This window comes from Coptis chinensis, unplaced genomic scaffold, assembly GCF_015680905.1.
Source record: "Coptis chinensis isolate HL-2020 unplaced genomic scaffold, ASM1568090v1 utg7788_pilon_pilon, whole genome shotgun sequence".
In the NCBI taxonomy this organism is placed as follows: domain Eukaryota; kingdom Viridiplantae; phylum Streptophyta; class Magnoliopsida; order Ranunculales; family Ranunculaceae; genus Coptis; species Coptis chinensis.
Window position 1 is genome coordinate 34,759 of NW_028238184.1, and position 21,930 is coordinate 56,688.

Consider the following 21,930-nt stretch of genomic DNA (forward strand, 5'->3'; position numbering starts at 1 on the left):
TTTCCCATTCATGAACAACAACATGTGGTATTTCATTGCCCCTCATTTTCATCATCAGACATCCAACTTTTACAAAGATTTGAACCCATTTCCACCATTTTCCCACATGAACAACACAACTCTATCACCATGCATATTTCCAATACATTTCCAGATGGGACACCAAATGCTAAACTGATCCAAGCAACAAGGTCTATCAAACTTGCATAATCATAATCCCATTCCTCAAAATCTACATACTGTCCACCAACATATTTCATATATTGTCCATCCTCTACCCATTCACCCCTATGGTGACACCTAAGGATCCTAATTGTGGCCATTATCCTCAGAAAGCAACGTAACCAAGCCAAAACCAAAACAACAATCAGACACAACAACCAAACTTTAAAACCGTGCTATCAATTATAAAGCTATCAACTTTAAAACATTTTGTGTTTAAGTTGAGTGAAATAAACTGACTTTGACAAAATAGCCATTCATATCATGAATATATCAATATAAATGAAACAAAGTAACTAAACATGATGCTACAATGTAACTAAACAAACTAAAGTAACTATGTAAACTAAACAAAGTAAACTTTATCGGACATTGATTATATAATTTAAAAAACCTTAGAACAAAAACCCTAAATTATCGATTATTGAAAATAAGGCACGTGAAAATTACCTTGACTGTGAAGATTGTCGATTCAAGTCTGAGATCGTGGATTCCATTGTAAGAAGTAGTTCTTTCAAGGTTGAGAAATGAATGTTGAGAAATGGATGTTAGAAATTCAAAGGAGACGGCGAGGAGATGAGAAATAAAGTGAGAAACAAAATAAAATTCTAAGTTGGGGTTTTAATCAAACTTATTGGAGTGGACCATGTTTAATTGGAGGGTAAAACAATTTGCTCCCCGCAATTTTCTTGAAAGGGTAGTTTGGACATTATGAAAAATATGAACAATTCTGTTAGAGGTCCGAGGCGAGTGGGGGTCTAAGTGTGATAATTCAAAATTTGGGGGTTAAACACAAAACGCTGCAAAAGTTTGGGGGGATAACTCAAATTCACCCTTAAATATAATACACAAGGCCCAAATAATAGAATAAGCCCAAGTAACAAAACAAGGTCTATATAATAAGGCAAGCTCAATAATAGAACAGGCTAAATATTAATAGAAAAGGCCCAATAAAATAGCATACCCAATAATAAGGAAGACTCCATAACATTTATAATAAAGTCCACATAGATTAAGCCCATATAAATCAAACACTAAGATAAGCTAAGGTATTTATTTCACTAACCAAATTTAATTACGAGGTTACTAAAAAAAAAAAAAAAAAAAAAAAAAAAAAAAAAAAAAAAAAAAAAAAACTTTACAATCCAACAAGCAATTCACAAACCCATAGTAATAGTAACTACACATCAACTGTGTACAATTTTTATCGGATTTATTCGTATTAAAAACAACTACACAATTGTTATGAATATTATGCGATAGATCCCCATACCCCCTCTGCCTACGATGAAGCCCCCATGCTTGAATACGTGGAATCAGGTAATGAGTCTCATTCTCTTCCAACGTCTTCAACACAAGATGCATTACATGAAAATATTCGTACCACCAATATTAAATCAATAGATAAAATACAATATCAATATATATATATATATATACATTGTAACAACCATTTTCATAAGATGGGCCATTGTATGTATTGGGCCCAGAGAATAAGCCCAAGACCATGCTAGGCCCCATGAGGTGAACCTAAAGAGGAGACATCGGCCAGAGAGGAGGAGGAAGAGGAGGAGATATCTATAGCAGAGGAGGAGGCGGCCATAGGAGATGACGACCAAAGGAGACGACAGGATGAGGCATAGGAGGAGGAGGAATAGAAGGGGAGATCTAGAGAAGAGGAGAAGGGAGACGACAGCCAGAGAAGGGAAGAGGAGTAGGGAGATGATGTCCCGAGATGAGAGAGAAGGAGATACCTATAGCAGAGAAGGGAGCAGACGACGGCTAGAGAGGAGGAGGAGTAGGGAGATGATGTCCCAAGATGAGGAAGAATAGAGGAGGAGATATCTATAGCAGAGAAGGGAGAAGATGACGGCCAAAGGATACGACGGTCAGAGAGGAAGAGGAGTAGGGAGATGATGTCCCAAAATGAGGAGGAAGAGAGGAGGAGATATCTAGAGCAGAGGAGCTGGAATGAGGAGACAACGAGAGGAGAATAAGGAGACAACCAGATGAGATGACGTCTAGAGAGGTGGAGAATCCAAGAGAGATAGAAAAGAGTGGAGAGAGGAGAGAACTACGGTGCAGCTTGATCCCTCGATAAGGGGGTACGTAGGCAACCCAAACGGGTTCAGCTGATGAAGTCAAATTAGGTGTATTGCTTGCCTTTAGCATCTAACCAAGGAGTCGAGAATTATAAAAATATAAAAAATTGTGAAATGGGTTGCAACAAATGGCGCCGTCTGTGGGGACCAAGAGGAAAAAGTTATTGTTCTCTACCACATGGTTTTGTTCTCTAAGGCATCTATGGAAGGATTACCTACGGGATGAAACACAAACAAGTGCAATAGATCCATGGCTACGAGCCCAGTGCCGGCATCCTATCATACAATCAACATTCAACCGGAGTACTTTCTAATCGATTTTAGAGCTTGAGCAAGAGTGTTCGACAACATCGACGGCGAGGCAGTTCGAGGTAGAGAAAGGATGAGATCAATAGGTTGGGATAGAGATCAATGACTTCGAGTGTCCGAATACGGATGGTAAGATGATTGCAAGGAAGGTAGAGGGGCATACACCGGCGGGTTACGAGAAAGAAAAAGGATCAGTGAACGAGTTGATATTGACCGGTTTGTTGCGGGATATAACAACAAAATAAGACCGTGGTCGAGCCCCGTATTAGCTATCTGGGGAACCTCGAATCTCTGCTGGTGTCTCTAGGTAGTGAGGATGTTGGGTTTACTTGTATGTGGGAAGAGATAGAGAGAAGCTGCCTCTAAGCTAGAGAGCGGAGGGGTTCGAGAAGACCCTTCGCGGATATGTCGTGGGGCTATTCGAATGAGTGCGGGGGGGATGAGCCCTCCGCGGACCCTTGTGTCCAAACAGCGCGTGTGGGGCAGGCAGAGCTGTCCCGGACCGGCGTGTCCGAAGCTCCGAGCGGAATAGGATCCGCGGACCCTCGTGTCTAAACAAAAGTGTGTAAGGGCGGCGAGGGAGTTGTCCCGGACCCTCGTGTCCAAAGCCTCAAGCGGGATATGATATGCGGACATGAGGTCCGAATCAAACATGGGGGCAAGCTGAGTTTCCCCTCATCAGACTCCACTCCAGAGCAGAGACAACAGGGGGGATGAGCCCTCCGCAGAGATAAGATCCGAATCAAACATGGGGGCAAGCTGAGTGGTCCCTCATCAGACTCTACTCCTAAGCAGCGACAGAGGGGGGGATGAGCCCTCTGCAGAGATGAGATCCGAGTCAAACATGGGGGCAAGATGAGTTGCCCCTCATCAGACTCCACTCCAGAGCAGAGACAGCGTGAGGGATGAGCCCTCCGCAGATATGAGATCCAAATCAAACATGGGGGCAAGCCGAAGGGCCCTCATCGGTTCCACTCCCGAAAGCAAAGAGAGGAGCCCTCCGCGGACAAAGGAGGGGGGCAATAGGGGCAAGGCGAGTTGCCCCATCGACTCCATTCCGGCGGCGACGGCGGGGGAATGAGCCTCCACGGCCGGAGTTCCAAATTACAATTGGGAGCAAGCAACATATCCGTAAGGAATAATACTATTGAGTTCGACAAAAGAGAAATAGAGGGGATGAGGCCCTTTGTGGACGAGATATCGAGTTCCATGAGTAAGGGCAAAGGGTATGAGACCCTTGGCGGATACAATGTTGAGTTCTACGAAAGGGAAATGAAAGGGTGAGACTCTGTGGACATTGTAGTGAGTTCTTACGTGAAGAAGAGAGAGCTATGGCTGGGTTGAGACACTCCACGGACATAGTGCCGAGTTTTCCGAAGGAGAGATGCATGGCGGCTGAGGTGAGACACTCCGCGGACATAGTAGTGAGTTCGGTGAAGGAGAGCTTATGGCTGGGCTGAGACACTCCGCGGACATAGTGGCGAGTTTCCGAATGAGAGATGCATGGCAGCTGAGGTAAGACACTCCGCGGACATATTAGTGAGTTCTGTGAAGGAGAGCTTATGGCTGGGATGAGACACTCCGCGGAAATAGTGGCGAGTTTTCTGAAGGAAAGATGGTGGCTGAGGTGAGTCACTCCGCGGACATAGTAGTGAGTACTGTGAATGAGAGCTTATGGCGGGGGTGAGACACTCCGTGGACATAGTGGCGAGTTTTCCGAAGGAGAGATGCATGGCGGCTGAGGTGAGAAACTCCGCGGACATAGTAGTGAGTACGGTGAATGAGAGCTTATGGCGGGGCTAACTCCGTGGACATAGTGGCGAGTTTTCCGAAGGAGAGATGCATGGCGGCTGAGGTGAGACACTCCGCGGACATAGTGGCGAGTTTTCTGAAGGAAAGATGGTGGCTGAGGTGAGTCACTCCGCGGACATAGTAGTGAGTACTGTGAATGAGAGCTTATGGCGGGGGTGAGACACTCCGTGGACATAGTGGCGAGTTTTCCGAAGGAGAGATGCATGGCGGCTGAGGTGAGACACTCCGCGGACATAGTAGTGAGTTCTGTGAAGGAGAGCTTATGGCTGGGCTGAGATACTCCGCGGACAGGGGCGAGTTTTCTGAAGGAGAGATGGTGGCTGAGGTGAGTCACTCCGCGGACATAGTAGTGAGTACTGTGAATGAGAGCTTATGGCTGGGCTGAGACATTCCGCGGACATAGTGGTGAGTTCTCTGAAGGAGAGATGGTGGCTGAGGTGTGACACTCCCAATCGGGGTAGTGAATTCGGAAGGAGAGCCGGTGGTGGGGAGGCGTTCCAATCGACATGGTAATGAGTTCTATGTGAAAGGTGTTGGCTGGGTTGAGACACATCGTGGGCATTATATTGAGTTGAAGAGTGAAAGCAAAGGGGATGAGACCCTTCATGGATATGTTAATGAGGTATATGAATGAGAACCGATGGATTGAGACACTTCACGGACATGATAATTGATGGTGAAGATAGTGCCACGGGAAAGAGACACTTCGAGGAATGGTAGTGAATTCAATAAGAAGATCTAATAGTAGAAAGAGGATCGAAGACCTTACGATACGATCCAAGAGTTGAGTACATGGATATGAACGTCCCGAGGAGAAGAAGGTTGCAAACAGCCTCAAGATAATCTGGGATATCTAGAGTTGAGAGAGACAATGAAGTTTAGAGACTTCCGGGTCCGTCGTCATCATCACCCGAACTCGAGAGGGGCAAATGTAATGACCATTTTCATAAGATGGGCCATTGTATGTATTGGGCCCGAGAATAAGCCCAAGACCATGCTAGGCCCCATGAGGTAAACCTAAAGAGGAGACATCGGCCCGGAGAGGAGGAAGAGAGGAGGAGATATCTAGAGCAGGAAGGGAGGAGAGGACGGCCATACCATAGGAAACGACGACCAAAGGAGACGACAACCAGATGAGACGACAGTCAGAGAGGAGGAGGAATAGAATGGGAGATCTAGAGAAGAGGAGAAGGGAGACGACAGCCAGAGAAGGGAAAAGGAGTAGGGAGATGATGTCCCGAGATGAGAGAGAAGGAGATACCTATAGCAGAGAAGGGGAGCGGCGGCGGCCGAGAGGAGGAGGAGTAGGGAGATGATGTCCCGAGATGAGGAAGAAGAGAGGAGGAGATATCTATAGCAGAGAAGGGAGAAGACGACGGCCAAAGGATACGACGGTCAGAGAGGAAGAGGAGTAGGGAGATGATGTCCCAAAATGAGGAGGAAGAGAGGAGGAGATATCTAGAGAGCGAGGAGGAGCTGGAATGAGGAGACAAAAGAGAGAGAGGAGAATAAAGGAGACAACCCGATGAGATGACGCGTCTAGAGAGGTGGAGAATCCAAGAGAGATGGAAAATATATATATATAGTGGAGAGAGGAGAGAACTACATCCTTATAATGACATCTTTATTGTACATCCTATCAAAAAGCAACAATTGATCCCTTTTTGATAAGGATTATATCGTAGGGCAAATTAGCAAACCCAAATGTGGAACTTTGTTCAAAATAGTGTTTTGAAGTCAAATTAGGTGTATTGCTTGCTTTGATAAGGCTAACCAAGGAGTCGAGAATTATAAAAATATAAAAAATTGTGAAATAGGTTGCAACATATATATATATATATATATATATATATATATATATATATATATATATAAACATGTCAACATTAATAACTAGATAAATAAATGAGATGAAACAATAACTTAATATATAAGACTTACCGGTATAATCCAAACAAAGCCACACAAATTGCCTTTAGCGGCTTTCGTCTCAACTGCGAGGTCTATCCAACGGTAAAGGTACGCCAAGATGGATTGACCCCAGTCATAATCCCACATCCTCTCTACGTCTGAGACAGCGGCCATCGACCCGATGCGTAAGAAACTATCAGAGTATCCGAATAATACCGCATCAACAAAGTAGAAGAGGAAGGCACGTACATATTCTTGGATCGACTCCTCACCAATATGATAGTCTTTCGACTTCTCCTTTAGCCTATTCAAGTATCTCGAAGTAAACCAACTTATATTTATAGCTCCTCCCTTAAACTGCTCAGCTGATAATCTCAAGAACCCGTCTTCCTCATCATCTTCTACCAAATCAAAATCTTCAAAGAAATTCATTGCCGTAGTAAAAACCTCCAAATTTTCTTTAAAAAGAACGACATCTCCATAACCAATTGGGATATTCGTGAGCATTATGAAATCAAAAGGGTAATCCCAAGCTCACCCCATGGGAAATGGAATATGTGGATAGATTTCTACCACCGCTCAATTATCCCAAACAACAATGCTTGATCATTTTGTCCCAAATTTGAATTTAAAAAATTCCCAAATGGTGTGGCGGCTATAATGTTGGTAACCGTGACAAAATTAGGATCCGTTTTTTATTTCAAACAACGCCACCATGACACAAATATTTGAAAGTGCACAACGTTACTTTCCATAGGTGTATTGCCTATATTACCGCTAATACAACAAACTATTCAACACGATATAATTTCAACTCAAATTTTTTTTTTACGCAATGCAACAAATTCAAACTAATTACACAACAACAAACTTGATATAAACTAACATAAATAATAATAATTAACATAAAAAAAATCTAAAACTTACTTGAGACGCCGCCACTCTATTTGCTACGTGTTGGACCGATGTTGACGCTAATGGTGGTGTTTTGTTTTCTGTCTGATATTAGACTCACCAGACAGGATGTTTCATTCCGTCTCGATAAAAAATCCTCCAGACGGAATCCAACATCCCGTCCGAGATTATTTTTCACCTTTGCATTGGGCAGTCTCACCTTGTTTTTCACCAAAACGGTGGAAAAGAGGAGAAATACTACTTACCTAGAGGTGAATATTTGTGACTCGCATTGGGAATGCTCGTACGTACACAAATACGACCTAGCCTCCTTTTTGTCTTACTCACCCCAGCTCAATAACCCTGAGGTGTGGTGTCTCGCTAGTTTACTTTTAACGATGTAATCATGGTGCCGTAATGTGTCAAGGTGGGAATTAACTTGGGAGTCAGTACTGGCATAGGGCCGGGTTGGGGAGCTGTAGATTTGTAATGGGCTTATTCTTGGGTTCTTTTAAGCCTATGAACTTGACTCCGGATATGGCCGTCATGCCTAGTTCAGTACTTCAGTAGTTTAACTGCCCTGGCGAGTGGTGAGTCCAATATAATAATGGACGAGAACAAGGACAAGGACATGGACATGAAACAAGAAGATACACGAACATCTTAGGTCAATCAACCATGAATCTTTAAGGTTAACCGTTTATATAGTTAGATACATAAATTTGATAGTTTATCCAAGAAAAAGAAATCTATCTTTAGTAGGATTTACTTCCTCTTTGAATTAGTGAATATATGTAACAAAAAATAAATTTATATTAGTATTCAAAATTAAATATGAACATCTAACTTAAAATCAATTAGTGATAAATAGACACTGAGTTATCATATAATTATAAATCACAAATGTATACTACCACCATGCATAACAAAAAGACCATTGGGTGATGATACCAGACGTCAGGGGCTCAAACCCGCCAACACCAAAGAATTACTGATCTTGTTTAAAACAAGCTTGCCAATCAAAAAAAAACAGAGACCATTGAATGTGTTTTTGTTCCTAGTAAAATACATAAATACGTATGTCCATTACAAACCCAAAACTAGTGGAATCCTCCTCATGCTTTGAGGAACCAAGAGTCAGAGCCTAAATACAACCACAGATGATGGAGATGAAAAATTTTAAACGCCAAACACAGCTAGACATCAACTCACGAGACTTAAAACCAAAAGTTTCTCATGGAGGGGGAAAACCTCAGATCCTGTAAAAAGTTCATTTCCCATGCAACTGAACCGACTGTTCACAACTGAGCCTTTTTATTTTCACTTACTCAGAACTACGTCTTCGATGCATCAAAGATCAATCAGCTTTCTTGGACTCTTCATCTGTAGTCTGTCTTTTGTTCGCTGATCCTGTAGCAGATCCTTTGCCCTCGGCAGCCTTGGAATATATTTCATTCCTCTCCATGAAGTATCTCTCAAAGGATCTCGGAAGGAATTTAGGAATTAGAAATACAAAAAGATTGATAGAGAAATAGACCAAGTCTGCAGTAGCCAAGATCTTGCCAAACCAATACCACACAACATCCTACAAAATAATTCGTATATTGCAACGAACTTTATGAGTAACTAAATCCTCTGTTTTCGAATATTCTACCAGAAATAAGATGCAACTTACAACAAAAATTTGGATCAGTAAAAAATGACAATATGAACAAGATGAAAATAACAACATTTAGTATTGAATATATAGCACTGAAGCTGCTGAACAAGTTTTTACTGAATTTTGATGACTGTAGATCTCATCATAGGAACAACCAAAGCATACTCATCAGATAGGAGTAACAAAATCAAAGCATACTAAAAAATCCACAATTTGGTTAGAGAAAGTAAATAGAGAAGTGTGGAATGTGATCATATCTGATATTTGACAATGGTCCTTCATTTTGGTCATGCTGAACTGGTACCCTGAGTCAAGCCATAACCAATATTCCATCCCACAGTGAAAGCGTAAACTTACAAATACAAACTAGTGTGAATATGTGCAAACATGAAAGCATGACTAAGAATTCACAAACTGAACTTGAGTGATGAATTCACTCAATAATTAAGCTAATACTCTCTTGAGCACCTATCCTCCATAAGTCATACTTGACAACAATCTGAGACAGTCTCAATAATCAAATACATACTCTACTGATTCCTTGTAGAGGTGAAAATGTGCTTGCTCCAAAGCCCTAGGAACCACATGTCCCATGTCCTAAAAGTTTTTCCAATGTTATTAGGGAAACAAAATAGATGATCGCGACAAAATTCAATGTAAACTACAATGCAAATTTAATCTGAACTGCCCTGCTCTACCGAAGTACTAAGTTTTGATTGAATTTCCACTTCATGCTGTTTTTTAAGAGCCCACGCTAAATCCCCTCAAAGCCCAAATGATCAATCATTATAAGCTCTCCAATCTTTGCTAGTGCCCCAGAATATCCATCGTTACATATTTACATGTTCCCCATATTTGCCCTTGGGATTTATGAGTAATTCAAAATCAACTTAACTTCAAGCATTTTAGGTGTTTTGGACATTAATGAAACCACCCTAATTGATTGAAAAGAAAATTCTTAATTCTTCAATGAATAGTTTGCATGCTGAATTACAAATACTGGACTATATGAAATTTTGTAGAAAAATTGTCAAGATATACGTAGCAAAAGAAAGATTGCATAAAAACCATCAGCAAATTCATTTGATGTAAGAAAAATCTGCATTTTCCATAAACTAAGTCCATAGCTACCAAACAGAAATGTTGAATTACCTTGAAAGGTGCATTTGCTGGCAAAGTCTTGTTAAGCCAAACATCGACAACCCAATCAGCAATCACAAACAATCTTCGAACAGTATAAAGAAGCAGTACCAATGCTCTCACAGGTGGCAAAAACAAAGAAAGTCCACTGATTATATTTTCAGTTAAGATCTGAAACGAAAGCAAGAACAGGTGTGGTGTAGCAGATCTAACCGAATGGTCATCACCTCTAACGAACCCACCCAACACATACGCCAAAGGAAGGAACAAACCTATGGTTGTTCCAAGAATTACGTACATCCGAAACAATCTACTCCCATGAAAGATCTCTCGTGCATTAGTACCATGGGAAGGGAAGGCGAAACGAGCTAGGATAATGAGACAAGCGGAAGTGAAGGCTGGAAACACTATGTCTATAACAGGGACAAGACCACTTACTGCAAATACCATTATGAATGCTACTAGTTGTAATTCAAATACAACGACCCCATTACACTTTTTTTTTTTTGGCAAGCCTCTCTTTGATACTGGCGGGGTTCAAGTCGCAAACCTCTGGTATCATCACCCAAAGGTTTTACCGACTTTGCTAGTCGGCACCTGCAAAAAAAAAAATGTGTGGGCAAGCCTGTTTTTAAAGAGATCAGTAACTCAATTGTGTATAGCGGGTTGCGAACCCCAAACCTCTGGTATTATCACCCAAAGGTTTTACCAACTAAGCTAGAAGGCACTTACAATTACACTACCCATTACTGGTTGATCATTTTGTTGATGAAGGTAGCACGGTGGAGATTTCCATTTGATTTTGGATCGATGGTTTCATCTGGCTCACTTCTTGGAGCCACTGCGACTAATACTCCAGACATTTTTTTTCTCTTCTTTCTTTGTGTAATTCTCCGTTAGAGGATTGACTTCTTTTTCCTTGTTCTTCTGTGTTGGTAGCAATTTTGAAGGGTATTTTGCTATGTCACATGGACACACCATATTTCAAAAATAATCTGTGTCGGATAAGTATCCACTTGTCCATATCGGACACACATGGACACATATTGTGTGTGATATACCTTAGTTTTTGATATTTCGCCGTGTCAGACACTCCATATCTGTGTCGGATATGGACACACGTGTTCGTGTCAATGTAACTTAGGTATTTTGGGAATGATGTGTGAAAAGTTGTTCTTCTTGCATGGAGACAAATAACCTGGTGAAAACACTTGTAACACTGACCATGCAAAGAGGTTGGTAACATACACGTGCCACGTAAACAACAATAGATGATAAGAAGAAGAAACAGTACGAGGTGGTGCCGAGAAACTAACTGAGCTCTGTTTGTGGACTGGTTCCGACCCAAGAGATGTGTTGGTATAACCGGAATAGGTGTCTTTAAACATTGTGATTGTAACATTAAACAACTTTCCAATTTATTATTTGTACAAACCAAATTCTCACCTCTGGACGCAAAAAATTTAAAATTGATGCGAAAATTGTTGAACCAGTAACAGACCACAAGTCCACAAGAATGAATACTGAATACTGGCTAAAAAGCCTCTATTGGCCTCCGGCCTAGAAGATAGACTACTGAAGAGTGGGTTTTTACCAGCTTGATCACAAAACCACATGATTCCTATTTCAAGAAATATACCTACCAGAATAACAAAACTGATCGAATCTACTATTATGTGTGATGTGCCATACTATTCTACTACTACGAATATCAAATTTCAAGATACGGAGCAGTCACAACCTCACAGGTGACAGGTTGATTGGGAGATACTGTTAGCACTGTGCCCCTCCTTTCTTTATGATGCGCAAAGCCTACTCAAGATCCCAAATTCCCAACTCCATTGCATCATATATAGAGAACTTAACTCGAGAATAGGTAGGGAACAAATGTAACTTCGGTTTTCACCACAGGGCTTTTGAATAGAGGAATGGACATGAATATGTAGCACTCCAGATTTTCTAACATTAGAAACTACCAAAAGAAAACATGACATTTGACATATACAAAGTGAGTTAGGTACTTAGGTCTAGTGATTCCCAAAGGAAGAAAAAAGAGATGTATTTCTTCATGCAGTAAAAGCCCGATTGCAAGAGATATATACAACTCTCATGAATTAATAACCCTAAACAAGATGAATATGACTGCATTTGTGCATCTAGAAAGGCAATAGAGCATTTAGCCATGCAAGATAAACAACTACTACCCTCTAAAATACTGTTGTGGAACTTTCAAGTTTAAATGGCAATGCAAAAGCCATCATTCCACAAGCAAGTACAACAGGGCAGAACCCTCAGTCGCAATGATAGTGTTGCTATGTTGCTTAGAAGAGTTTTGTCAATGTAACATCTCACCAGTTGTAGTTGTTCACATGTTCTTCATTGATTCCTCTCCTCTCAACTTCTTGACAATAGCTATGGTTTCTGCCCCTCCAGATTTTCAGTTGATGTGGAGAGGTAGGTTTCCCTGATTCCCTTAATCAAACCACCAGTAGTCTATAGTGCAAATAGATTGGATCAGAATGGGAAGAGTTTATCCAACCCAGGGAATTGGACCATTAATGATGGTCCTATAATGATAGATACCTAAATTGATACACACACTCTTAACTAAGAGCTCTAACATCCCATTAGAATTAACATAACAAGGCACCTAAACATACAAAAAATTGTCGAATGTAAAAGTGTTTTTTGTAGTTATCAACAATTATAATACAATCTTCAAGGCCCACAAGTGGTAGACATAATTTTTGATAGATGAACGATAAGCTCATTAAAATGGAAGAGAGCAAGTGAAGACCATTAATATGGACAAGAATTGTACAAAGTAACTATGCACACTAGATGGTGAACAAATATCCCTAAGCACGGCTTGAAGTATAGTATTGCATTAGATAAGTTCTAATAATAAAAAATATCACATGAAATTGTTGTCACTTTCCAACAAAGAAATATGACAAAAATTCGAAACATATAGAAAAAGATGTAAACACTTGTATAAGTCTTAAAAGGTCGAGATACATTCATCATCATTACTACCATCTACTCATCAAAAAAGTTAATATCATAAAATAATGTTCTCCATGATATCCAAAATCTACAAAGTTACTATACAAACAAAAATATGGGTATGAAATGATTACCACCAATGCCACTCAGAATTCCACAGCTCAGTAACTTGACGAATATATTCCAACCTAAAGCACTAGATTAAGGACTTGATTCTTTTTCATGCCTTATATTGCCATTCCCTACGGCACATGGGGCAATGTGCTTGAGAAGTCTGTGAATTGACCCACTTCAAGATGCAATGAAGATGGAATGCATGGTTGCAAGCACCCCAAACTGCAAAACAATAAGATGATTCTTCAAAACACTAGTATACCTTCATGATAGAATTTTTTATTCTTTTTTGTTTCTCTTTCTAAACTGTTACTTTTTTATAGTATTTTTTACTCTTCCTTGGATAATATCGAATTGAGAAGAAACACACCAAAAATGATTATACATCTCATATAGCCCATCAAATTAACATAATCCAAACAATTGGAAGAATACACACATAGACAAAACCTTACTGACCATGATATCCAGTTTACAAATATTGTGTCTCCTATTTAAAGTCTTCTAAACATGAAAAACTACATGACCATATCATAAAATTTTGCTGATGTTCTGGTTGAAAAATATAACCACGTAGAGCTACTCATATTGGTCCAAAGGATTCATATGATAACCTACAGTTAAGACCACAAAAACTCAATATATTTGTTGACCACTTAAAAACCTTACAAATGTGTCTTTCATCCATTCACTGACTTGTAAAGAGGATGTCATACAAACTTCAATATTCAACTATAATTCTAAATAAGAAAATGTTCCGCACTTTCTATTGACTATTTCACATTTTCACGTCTATCCCTGCTCACCTACCAAACAAACATTCCTGAGCATGTGATACAACAAAAGTCTAACATAATCTCTTCACTACAACAAGAATCAAGGAAATACATGAAGCATCTATCTGGAAGATAAAAGGAGCTACAATAACTTACTAAGTGGACAATCATCCCCAGGTAGTTGGCAATCAGGACAACAACCATCAAATGCCATTCTACAAATTCCACATGTCTCATCTTGGGCATCCCATGTCCAGGAAGCTACAAAGATGCCATCTACAAACAAACAAACAAATAAACAAAAGAAAGATGAAAGAAATGCCTCCCTCAGGGATCCTATCTATAAACTTTGACTCGAAGTATTACAAAATCTGTGATTGAAATGAATTATATATTCATATAAATGTAATATATACAAGGAGAAGAGAACATACTCTGTTCGAAGTCCCGCAACATTTTGCAACGTGATATGTTAACGGAAAATGACAAAGAACATGAATGTATATAGACAAATAAAATGAAGAATAAAAAGAAAATCTTCTCAGCTTTGCTCCACCAACATCTATCATTGTATAGTTAACATCAATGATTTTTTTGTCCTAGTTAATTACATCAATTATAAGCTCTACTACATGAACAATATGTTAAGGAGTCTTTAGTTAAGGTGTGTGCTATCTACACAAATTTCAGCTTCAGTTGCACATATTCAAGTTTTTGCTACCAAACAACTACAAAATATAACATGGAAAAAAAAAAAAAACAAGATAAGGCAAGACTAGAATAGATTTTCATGTACTTTAGCAAGACCAATACAAAAGATGAAATGCTTCTAAACACCCGATGGATCAAGTAGAGGCTAACAACTAAGGCTATTGGGGACCGATCAAAAATTATAATGGAGATGGAAGCTAACATATAGAGGGCACTTTAAATCTAGGTATGTGATATTACGAGGACTCAAAGCAATTGAAGCAAGCATACATGGATGCATAAAACTGAACCTGAAAAAGGTTAAGGTAGCATTTGACTCTCTTAGATCAGTCCAGATACTAAATGACAACAAAAGTTCACCGAGGTATCGTAGGGTTCCTATATGCCTCCATCAAGAACACTACCCCTTGGTATGAGAAATCGATATCATCCACACCTTCAGAGAGTGTAATAGAGCTTCAATCCATTTTCTTTTTTAGTCATATTTAAATGAAAGTGTTCCCAAAACAAATAAACAAATAAATACTCAAGCTAGATAAATCATGTCATACTCATACAGAATTATAACAGAATATAGCTACTATATAGTTCCCAAAATTTAAGCTCATAAGCACTTAGGAGCAAAATGCCTTTAACCACTCATTGGTATTCGTCTAATAAAGTCCCAGTAAAAAGAATATAAAGCATTCTCGAGACACAAATTTATATCATGAGTACTATATATTTGGTTGATAGGTGGTTAAGATAATGTTTGCGAGCAAACATCATTAAATAGTTGAATAATTTACGAGGAAATGAGGAAGCATGCTAGTTGGAATATGGCTAATTTATTTAAACGGCGTAGGGAACTGCGATAAAAAAGTTCAATCGTAAAGTGTCCTTATTTACCAACATAGAAGCGTGATCTTTAGGTGCAAAATTTAAAACAAGAGATCCTACAATACATATGGTTAAAATGATGAAAAAAGGATACGCAATATTTTAACCTTCATTCCTTCCTCCCCCGCAAATACCAAATACAAAACATTAATAAAAAAAAAATCATTAAGAATTCAATAGTGAGAAATTAACGAGAAAAAAAAATGGACCGGATTAGAATAAATCCATGTCGGATCGCCCACGTGAGAAGGTTAATTATTGTATGTAATTTACCTTCCCAAAAGATATTTTGAGTAGTAAAAAAAGACCCAAAATATTGATATATTAATTTCCTAGATTGATCGGGGTTAGGTTTTGGACATGGTTTTATGCTAGATTACATGGACACGCCATATTTTGAAAAAAATCCATGTCGGATACGTATCCTCGTGTCCGTGTCGGACACATATTGCATGTAATTTACCTCGAATTTTGATATTTTGCCGTGTTCGACAATTCGTATCCGTGTCCGATACGGCGTGTCAATGTAACCTAGGTTTTATGACTAAAAAAGACCCAAAATATCGATATATTAATTTCCTAGTTTCCGATATTTACATGATTGATATAATCGACTTATGTTTTTGCTGGACCGGCCCACATATTTGATGGGTCCATTATTGAGCCCAATCAAGCCACCAAAAATACAACTTCCGCGGTAAGATTAACATATTCTCTTAATTAACGTGTTTTTAATTATAATGATATCCTTATTTGTTTCTGTATAATTATAAAGTTTTACTATAGTTGTTCAGTTGTTCTCCTCTTGGTTAACAAAATTTGTGAACAAACAAAAGTTTGTACGTTCTTACTCATATAGGATAGTTAAAACTGAGTTTGTATGTTCTTACTCATATAGGATAGTTAAAACAAAAGTTTGTATGTTCAGTGTTGCTTTGTTGCTCAAAAGAGTTTTGTCAATGTAACATCTCACCAGTTGTAGCTGTTCACATTTTCTTCGTTGATTCCTCTCCTCTCAACTTCTAGACAATAGCTATGGTTTCTGCCCCTCAAGATTTTCAATTGATGTGGAGAGGTAGGTTTCCCTGATTCCCTTAATCAAACCACCAGTAGTCTATAGTGGAAATAGATTGGATCAGAATGGGAAGAGTTTATCCAACCCAGGGAATTGGATAGGACTATTAATGATGGTCCTATAATGATAGATACCTAAATTGATACACACTAACTAAGAGCTCTAACATCTCATTAGAATTAACATAACAAGGCACCTAAACATACAAAAACTTGTTGAAAGTAAAAGTGTTTTGTAGTTATCAACAAATATAATACAAAAGTTTGTTGTTCAGTTGTTCTTACTCATATAAGAACATACAAACTTTTGTTTGTTCACAAATTTTGTTAACCAAGAGGAGAACTTTTGTTAACCAAGAGGAGAACTGAACAACTATAATAAAACTTTATAATTATAGAGAAACAAATAAGGATATCATTGTAACTAAAAACACGATAATTAATAGAATATGTTAATCTTACCGCGGAAGTCGTATTTTTGGTGGCTTGTTTGGCCTAATAATGGACCCATCAAATATGTGAGCCGGTCCAGCAAAAACATAAGTTGATTATATCAATCATGTAAATATCATAAATTAGGAAATTAATATATCGATATTTTGGGTCTTTTTCAGCCATAAAACCATGTCCAAAACCTAACCCGATCGATCGCGCCAGGTTTACTACTCAAAATATCTTTTGGGCGGCAATTAGCCTTCTCACCTAACAATCACGCTATTCTAGTCCCGGTGATTTTTTTCTCTCGTTAATTTCTCACTCTTTAATTCTTAACGAGTTTTATTAATGTTTTGTATTTGGTATTTGCAGGGGAAGGAATGAAGGTTAAAATATTGCGTATCCTTTTTTCAGTCATTTTAACCATGTATTGTAGGATCTCTTGTTTTAAATTTTGCACGAAAGACTGCTGCTCTATGTTGGTAAATAAGGAGACTTAAGATTGAACTTTTTATAAGCAGTTCCCTCCTTTGTTTGAATAAATTCGCCATATTCCGACTAGCATTCTTCCTCATTTCCTCGTAAATTATTTAACTATTGAATGATGTTTGCTCGCAAACATTATCCAAACCACCTATCAACCAAATATATAGTACTCATGATATAAATTTGTGTCTCGAGAATGCTTTATATTCTTTTTACTTAGATTTTATTAGACGAATACCAATGAGTGGTTAAAGGCATTTTGCTCCTAAGTGCTTATGAGCTTAAATTTTGGGAACTATATAGTAGTTATATTCTGTTATAATTCTGTATGAGTATGACATGATTTATCTGGCTTGAGTATTTATTTGTTTATTTGTTTTGGGAACACTTTCATTTAAATATGACAAAAAAAGAAAATGGATTGAAGCTCTATTACATTCTCTGAAGGTGTGGATGATATCGATTTCTCCTACCAAGAGATAGTGTTCTTGATGGAGGCATATAGGAACCCTGCGATACCTCGGTAGATTTTTGTTCTCATTTAGTATCTGGACTGATCTAAGAGAGTCAGATGCTACCTTAACCTTTTTCAGGTTCAGTTTTATGCATCCATGTATGCTTGCTTCAATGGCTTTGAGTTCTTGTAATATCACATACCTAGATTTAAAGTGCCCTCTATATGCTAGCTTCCCTCTCCACTAAAATTTTTGATCGGTCTCCCATAGCCTTAGTTGTTAGCCTCTACTGATCCATCGGTGTTTAGATCCACTTCATCTTGTATTGATCTTGCTGAAGTACATGAAAATCTATTCTAGTCTTGCCTTATCTTATTTCAGTTTTTTTTCCATGTTATATTTTGTGGTTGTTTGGTAGCAAAAACTTGAAAATATGCACCTGAAGTTGAAACTTGTGTAGATAGCACACACCTTAACTAAAGACTCCTTAACATATTGTTCATGTAGTAGAGCTTATAATTGATGTAATTAACTAGGACAAAAAAATCATTGATGTAACTATACAATGATAGATGTTGGTGGAGCAAAGATGAGAAGATTTTCTTTTTATTTTTCCTTTTATTTGTCTATATACATTCATGTTCTTTGCAGTTTTCCGTTCACATATCACTGCAGCAAAATGTTGCGGGACTTCGAACAGAGTTTGTTCTCTTCTCCTTGTATATATTACATTTATATGAATATATAATTCATTTCAATCACAGATTTTGTAATACTTGGAGTCAAAGTTTATAGATAGGATCCCCCTGAGGGAGGCATTTCTTTCATCTTTCTTTTGTTTGTTTGTTTGTAAATGGCATGTTGTAGCTTCCTGGACATGGGATGCCCAAGATGAGATGTGGAATTTGTAGAATGGCATTTGATGGTTGTTGTCCTGACTGCAATCCACTTAGTAAGTTATTGTAGCTCCCTTTATCTTCCAGATAGATGCTTCATGTATTCCTTGATTCTCGTTGCAGTGAAGAGATTGTGTAACATGTTATTATGTTAGACTGTCTTGTTGTATCACATGCTCAGGAATGTTTGTTTGGTAGTTGAGCAGGGATAGACTTGAAAATATGAAATAGTTCATAGAAAGTGGGGAACATTTTCTTATTTAGAATTACAGTTGAATCTTGAAGTTTGTATGACATCCTCCTTACAAGTCCGTGAATGGATGAAGACACATTTGTAAGGTTTTTAAGTGGTCAGCAAATATATTGAGTTTTTGTGGTCTTAACTGTAGGTTATCATATAAATCCTTTATTTCTTCTGGTAGTTAGACCAATATGAGCAGCTCTACGTGGTTATATTTTTCAACCAGAACATCAGCAAATTTTTATGATATGGTCATGTGGTTTTTCATGTTTAGAAGACTTTAAATAGGAGATGCAATGTTTGTAAACTGGATATCATGGTCAGGAAGGTTTTGTCTATGTGTGTATTCTTCCAATTGTTTGGATTATGTTAATTTGATGGGCTATATGGGATGTATAATCATTTTTGGTGTGTTTCTTCTCAATTCGATATTATCCAAGGAAGAGAAAAAAATACTATAAAAAAAGAAAGAGTAACAGCTTAGAAAGAGAAACAAAAAAGAATAAAAAATTCTATCATGAAGGTATACTAGTGTTATGAAGAATCATCTTATTGTTTTGCAGTTTGGGGTGCTTGCAACCATGCATTCCATCTTCATTGCATTTTGAAGTGGGGCAATTCACAGACTTCTCAAGCACATTGCCCCATGTGCCGTAGGGAATGGCAATTTAAGGCATGAAAAAGAATCAAGTCCTTAATCTAGTGCTTTAGGTTGGAATATATTCGTCAAGTTACTGAGCTGCGGAATTCTGAGTGGCATTGGTGATAATCATTTCATACCCATATTTTTGTTTGTATAGTAACTTTGTAGATTTTGGATATCATGGAGAACATTATTTTATGATATTAACTTTTGATGAGTAGATGGTAGTAATGATGATGAATGTATCTCGACCTTTTAAGACTTATACAAGTGTTTACATCTTTTTCTATATGTTTCCGAATTTTGTCATATTTCTTTGTTGGAAAATGAACAATTTCATGTGATATTTTTTTTATTAGTAGAACTTATCTAATGCAATACTATACTTCAAGCTGTTAACCGGGATATTTGTTCACCATCTAGTGTGCATAGTTACTTTGTACAATTCTTGTCCATATTAATGGCCTTCACTTGCTCTCTTCCATTTTAATGAGCATATCGTTCATCTATCAAAAATTATGTCTACCACTTGTGGGCCTTGAAGATTGTATTATATTTGTTGATAACTACAAAACACTTTTACATTCGACAAGTTTTTGTATGTTTAGGTGCCTTGTTATGTTAATTATAATGGGATGTTAGAGCTCTTAGTTAGAGTGTGTGTATCAATTTAGGTATCTATCATTATAGGACCATCATTAATGGTCCAATTCCCTGGGTTGGATAAACTCTTCCCATTCTGATCCAATCTATTTGCACTATAAACTACTGGTGGTTTGATTAAGGGAATCAGGGAAATCTACCTCTCCATATCAATTGAAAATCTGGAGGGGCAGAAACCATAGCTACTGTCAAGAAGTTAAGAGGAGAGGAAGCAATGAAGAACATGTGAACAACTACAACTGGTGAGATGTTACATTGACAAAACTCTTCTGAGAAACATAGCAACACTATCATTGCAACAGAGGGTTCTGCCCAGTTGTACTTGCTTGTGGAAAGATCTATTATGCTGAAAAGATGGCTTTTGCATTGCCATTTAAACTTGAAAGTTCCACAACAGTATTTTAGAGGGTAGTAGTTGTATATCTTGCATGGCTAAATGCTCTATTGCCTTTCTAGATGCACAAATGCAGTCATATTCATCTTGTTTAGGGTTATTAATTCATGAGAGTTTGTATATATCTCTTGCAATCAGGCTTTTACTGCATGAAGAAATACATCTTCTTTGCTGCCTTTGGGAATCACTAGACCTAAGTACCTAACTCACTGTATATGTCAAATGTCATGTAGGAGTAGTAACTCTTGATGAAACCATCTTATCAAATCCACGCCATACCTACATCACACTTCGCCACCTCCGTGTCATGGTTTTCTCCCACGAGGATCGCCATCATCACTTGCAACATGTTCTCCCACTTGTCAAAGATGCCCTCAAATTTTGTGCAGATCACCCTGGATTCAATTGATTGCCTTTGTTACACCATAGGACCTAGCATGGGTGCTCCCTCCGTGTTTCGCTATCGTTGTCCGCATTCTTTCCCAATTGTGGAAAAAAAAGCCTATTGTTGGTGTTAACCAACTGTGTTGCTCACATTGAGATGGGGAGAATTGTCACCGGTGCCGATGATCCTATTGTTTTGTATGTTAGTGGTGGGAATACGAAAGTGATTGCTTATAGTGAGGGACGACATCGCATCTTTGGTGAAACAATTGATATTGTAGTTGGGAACCGTTTGGATCAGTTTGCTAAGGTTCCGACACTCTCCAATGATCCCAGCCCAGTTTACAACATTGAGCAGCTTTGCAAAGAAAGGTGATCGGTTCTTGGATATCCCATATCTTTGTCAAAGGAATGGATGTTTCATTCAGTGGGATGTTGAGCTATATTGAGGCCACTACTTGTGGAAAAACTGAAAAATAATGAATGCACCCCAGATGCTTGTGGAAATTACAGAAGCGTGCCACCGACGACCGCGACAAGAAAGATATTCTTATTGTTGGTGGTGTTGGATGCAATGAACGGTTGCAAGAGATGATGAGAATAATGTGCTCTAAAAGGGAGGGAGGTTGTTTTCCAACGACGACACGATATTGTGTTGACAATGGTGCCATGATTGCATATACTTGTCTCTTTGGCTTATGTGAATGGCATGGTGACCGATAG

The 21,930-nt window shown here is 38.4% G+C and overlaps 2 protein-coding genes and 1 pseudogene across 2 annotated transcripts; 1 reads left to right on the forward strand and 2 right to left on the reverse strand.

Annotated features, from left to right (window-relative positions):
- Positions 1 to 8,247: 8,247 nt before the first annotated feature.
- On the reverse strand, positions 8,248 to 10,647 carry LOC147472756 (uncharacterized). The gene is made up of 2 exons (XM_086588295.1): positions 10,063 to 10,647; positions 8,248 to 8,835 (listed from the first exon to the last, which is right to left on the reverse strand). The coding sequence occupies exons 1-2, from the start codon at positions 10,498 to 10,500 to the stop codon at positions 8,608 to 8,610; spliced, it is 666 nt and encodes a 221-aa protein (XP_086444421.1). The 5' UTR covers positions 10,501 to 10,647; the 3' UTR covers positions 8,248 to 8,607.
- Positions 10,648 to 13,019: 2,372 nt separating this feature from the next.
- LOC147472757 (anaphase-promoting complex subunit 11-like) lies at positions 13,020 to 14,221 on the reverse strand. The gene is made up of 2 exons (XM_086588296.1): positions 14,103 to 14,221; positions 13,020 to 13,392 (listed from the first exon to the last, which is right to left on the reverse strand). The coding sequence occupies exons 1-2, from the start codon at positions 14,158 to 14,160 to the stop codon at positions 13,277 to 13,279; spliced, it is 174 nt and encodes a 57-aa protein (XP_086444422.1). The 5' UTR covers positions 14,161 to 14,221; the 3' UTR covers positions 13,020 to 13,276.
- A 6,807-nt stretch (positions 14,222 to 21,028) lies between these two features.
- LOC147472758 (uncharacterized) lies at positions 21,029 to 21,930 on the forward strand (annotated as a pseudogene).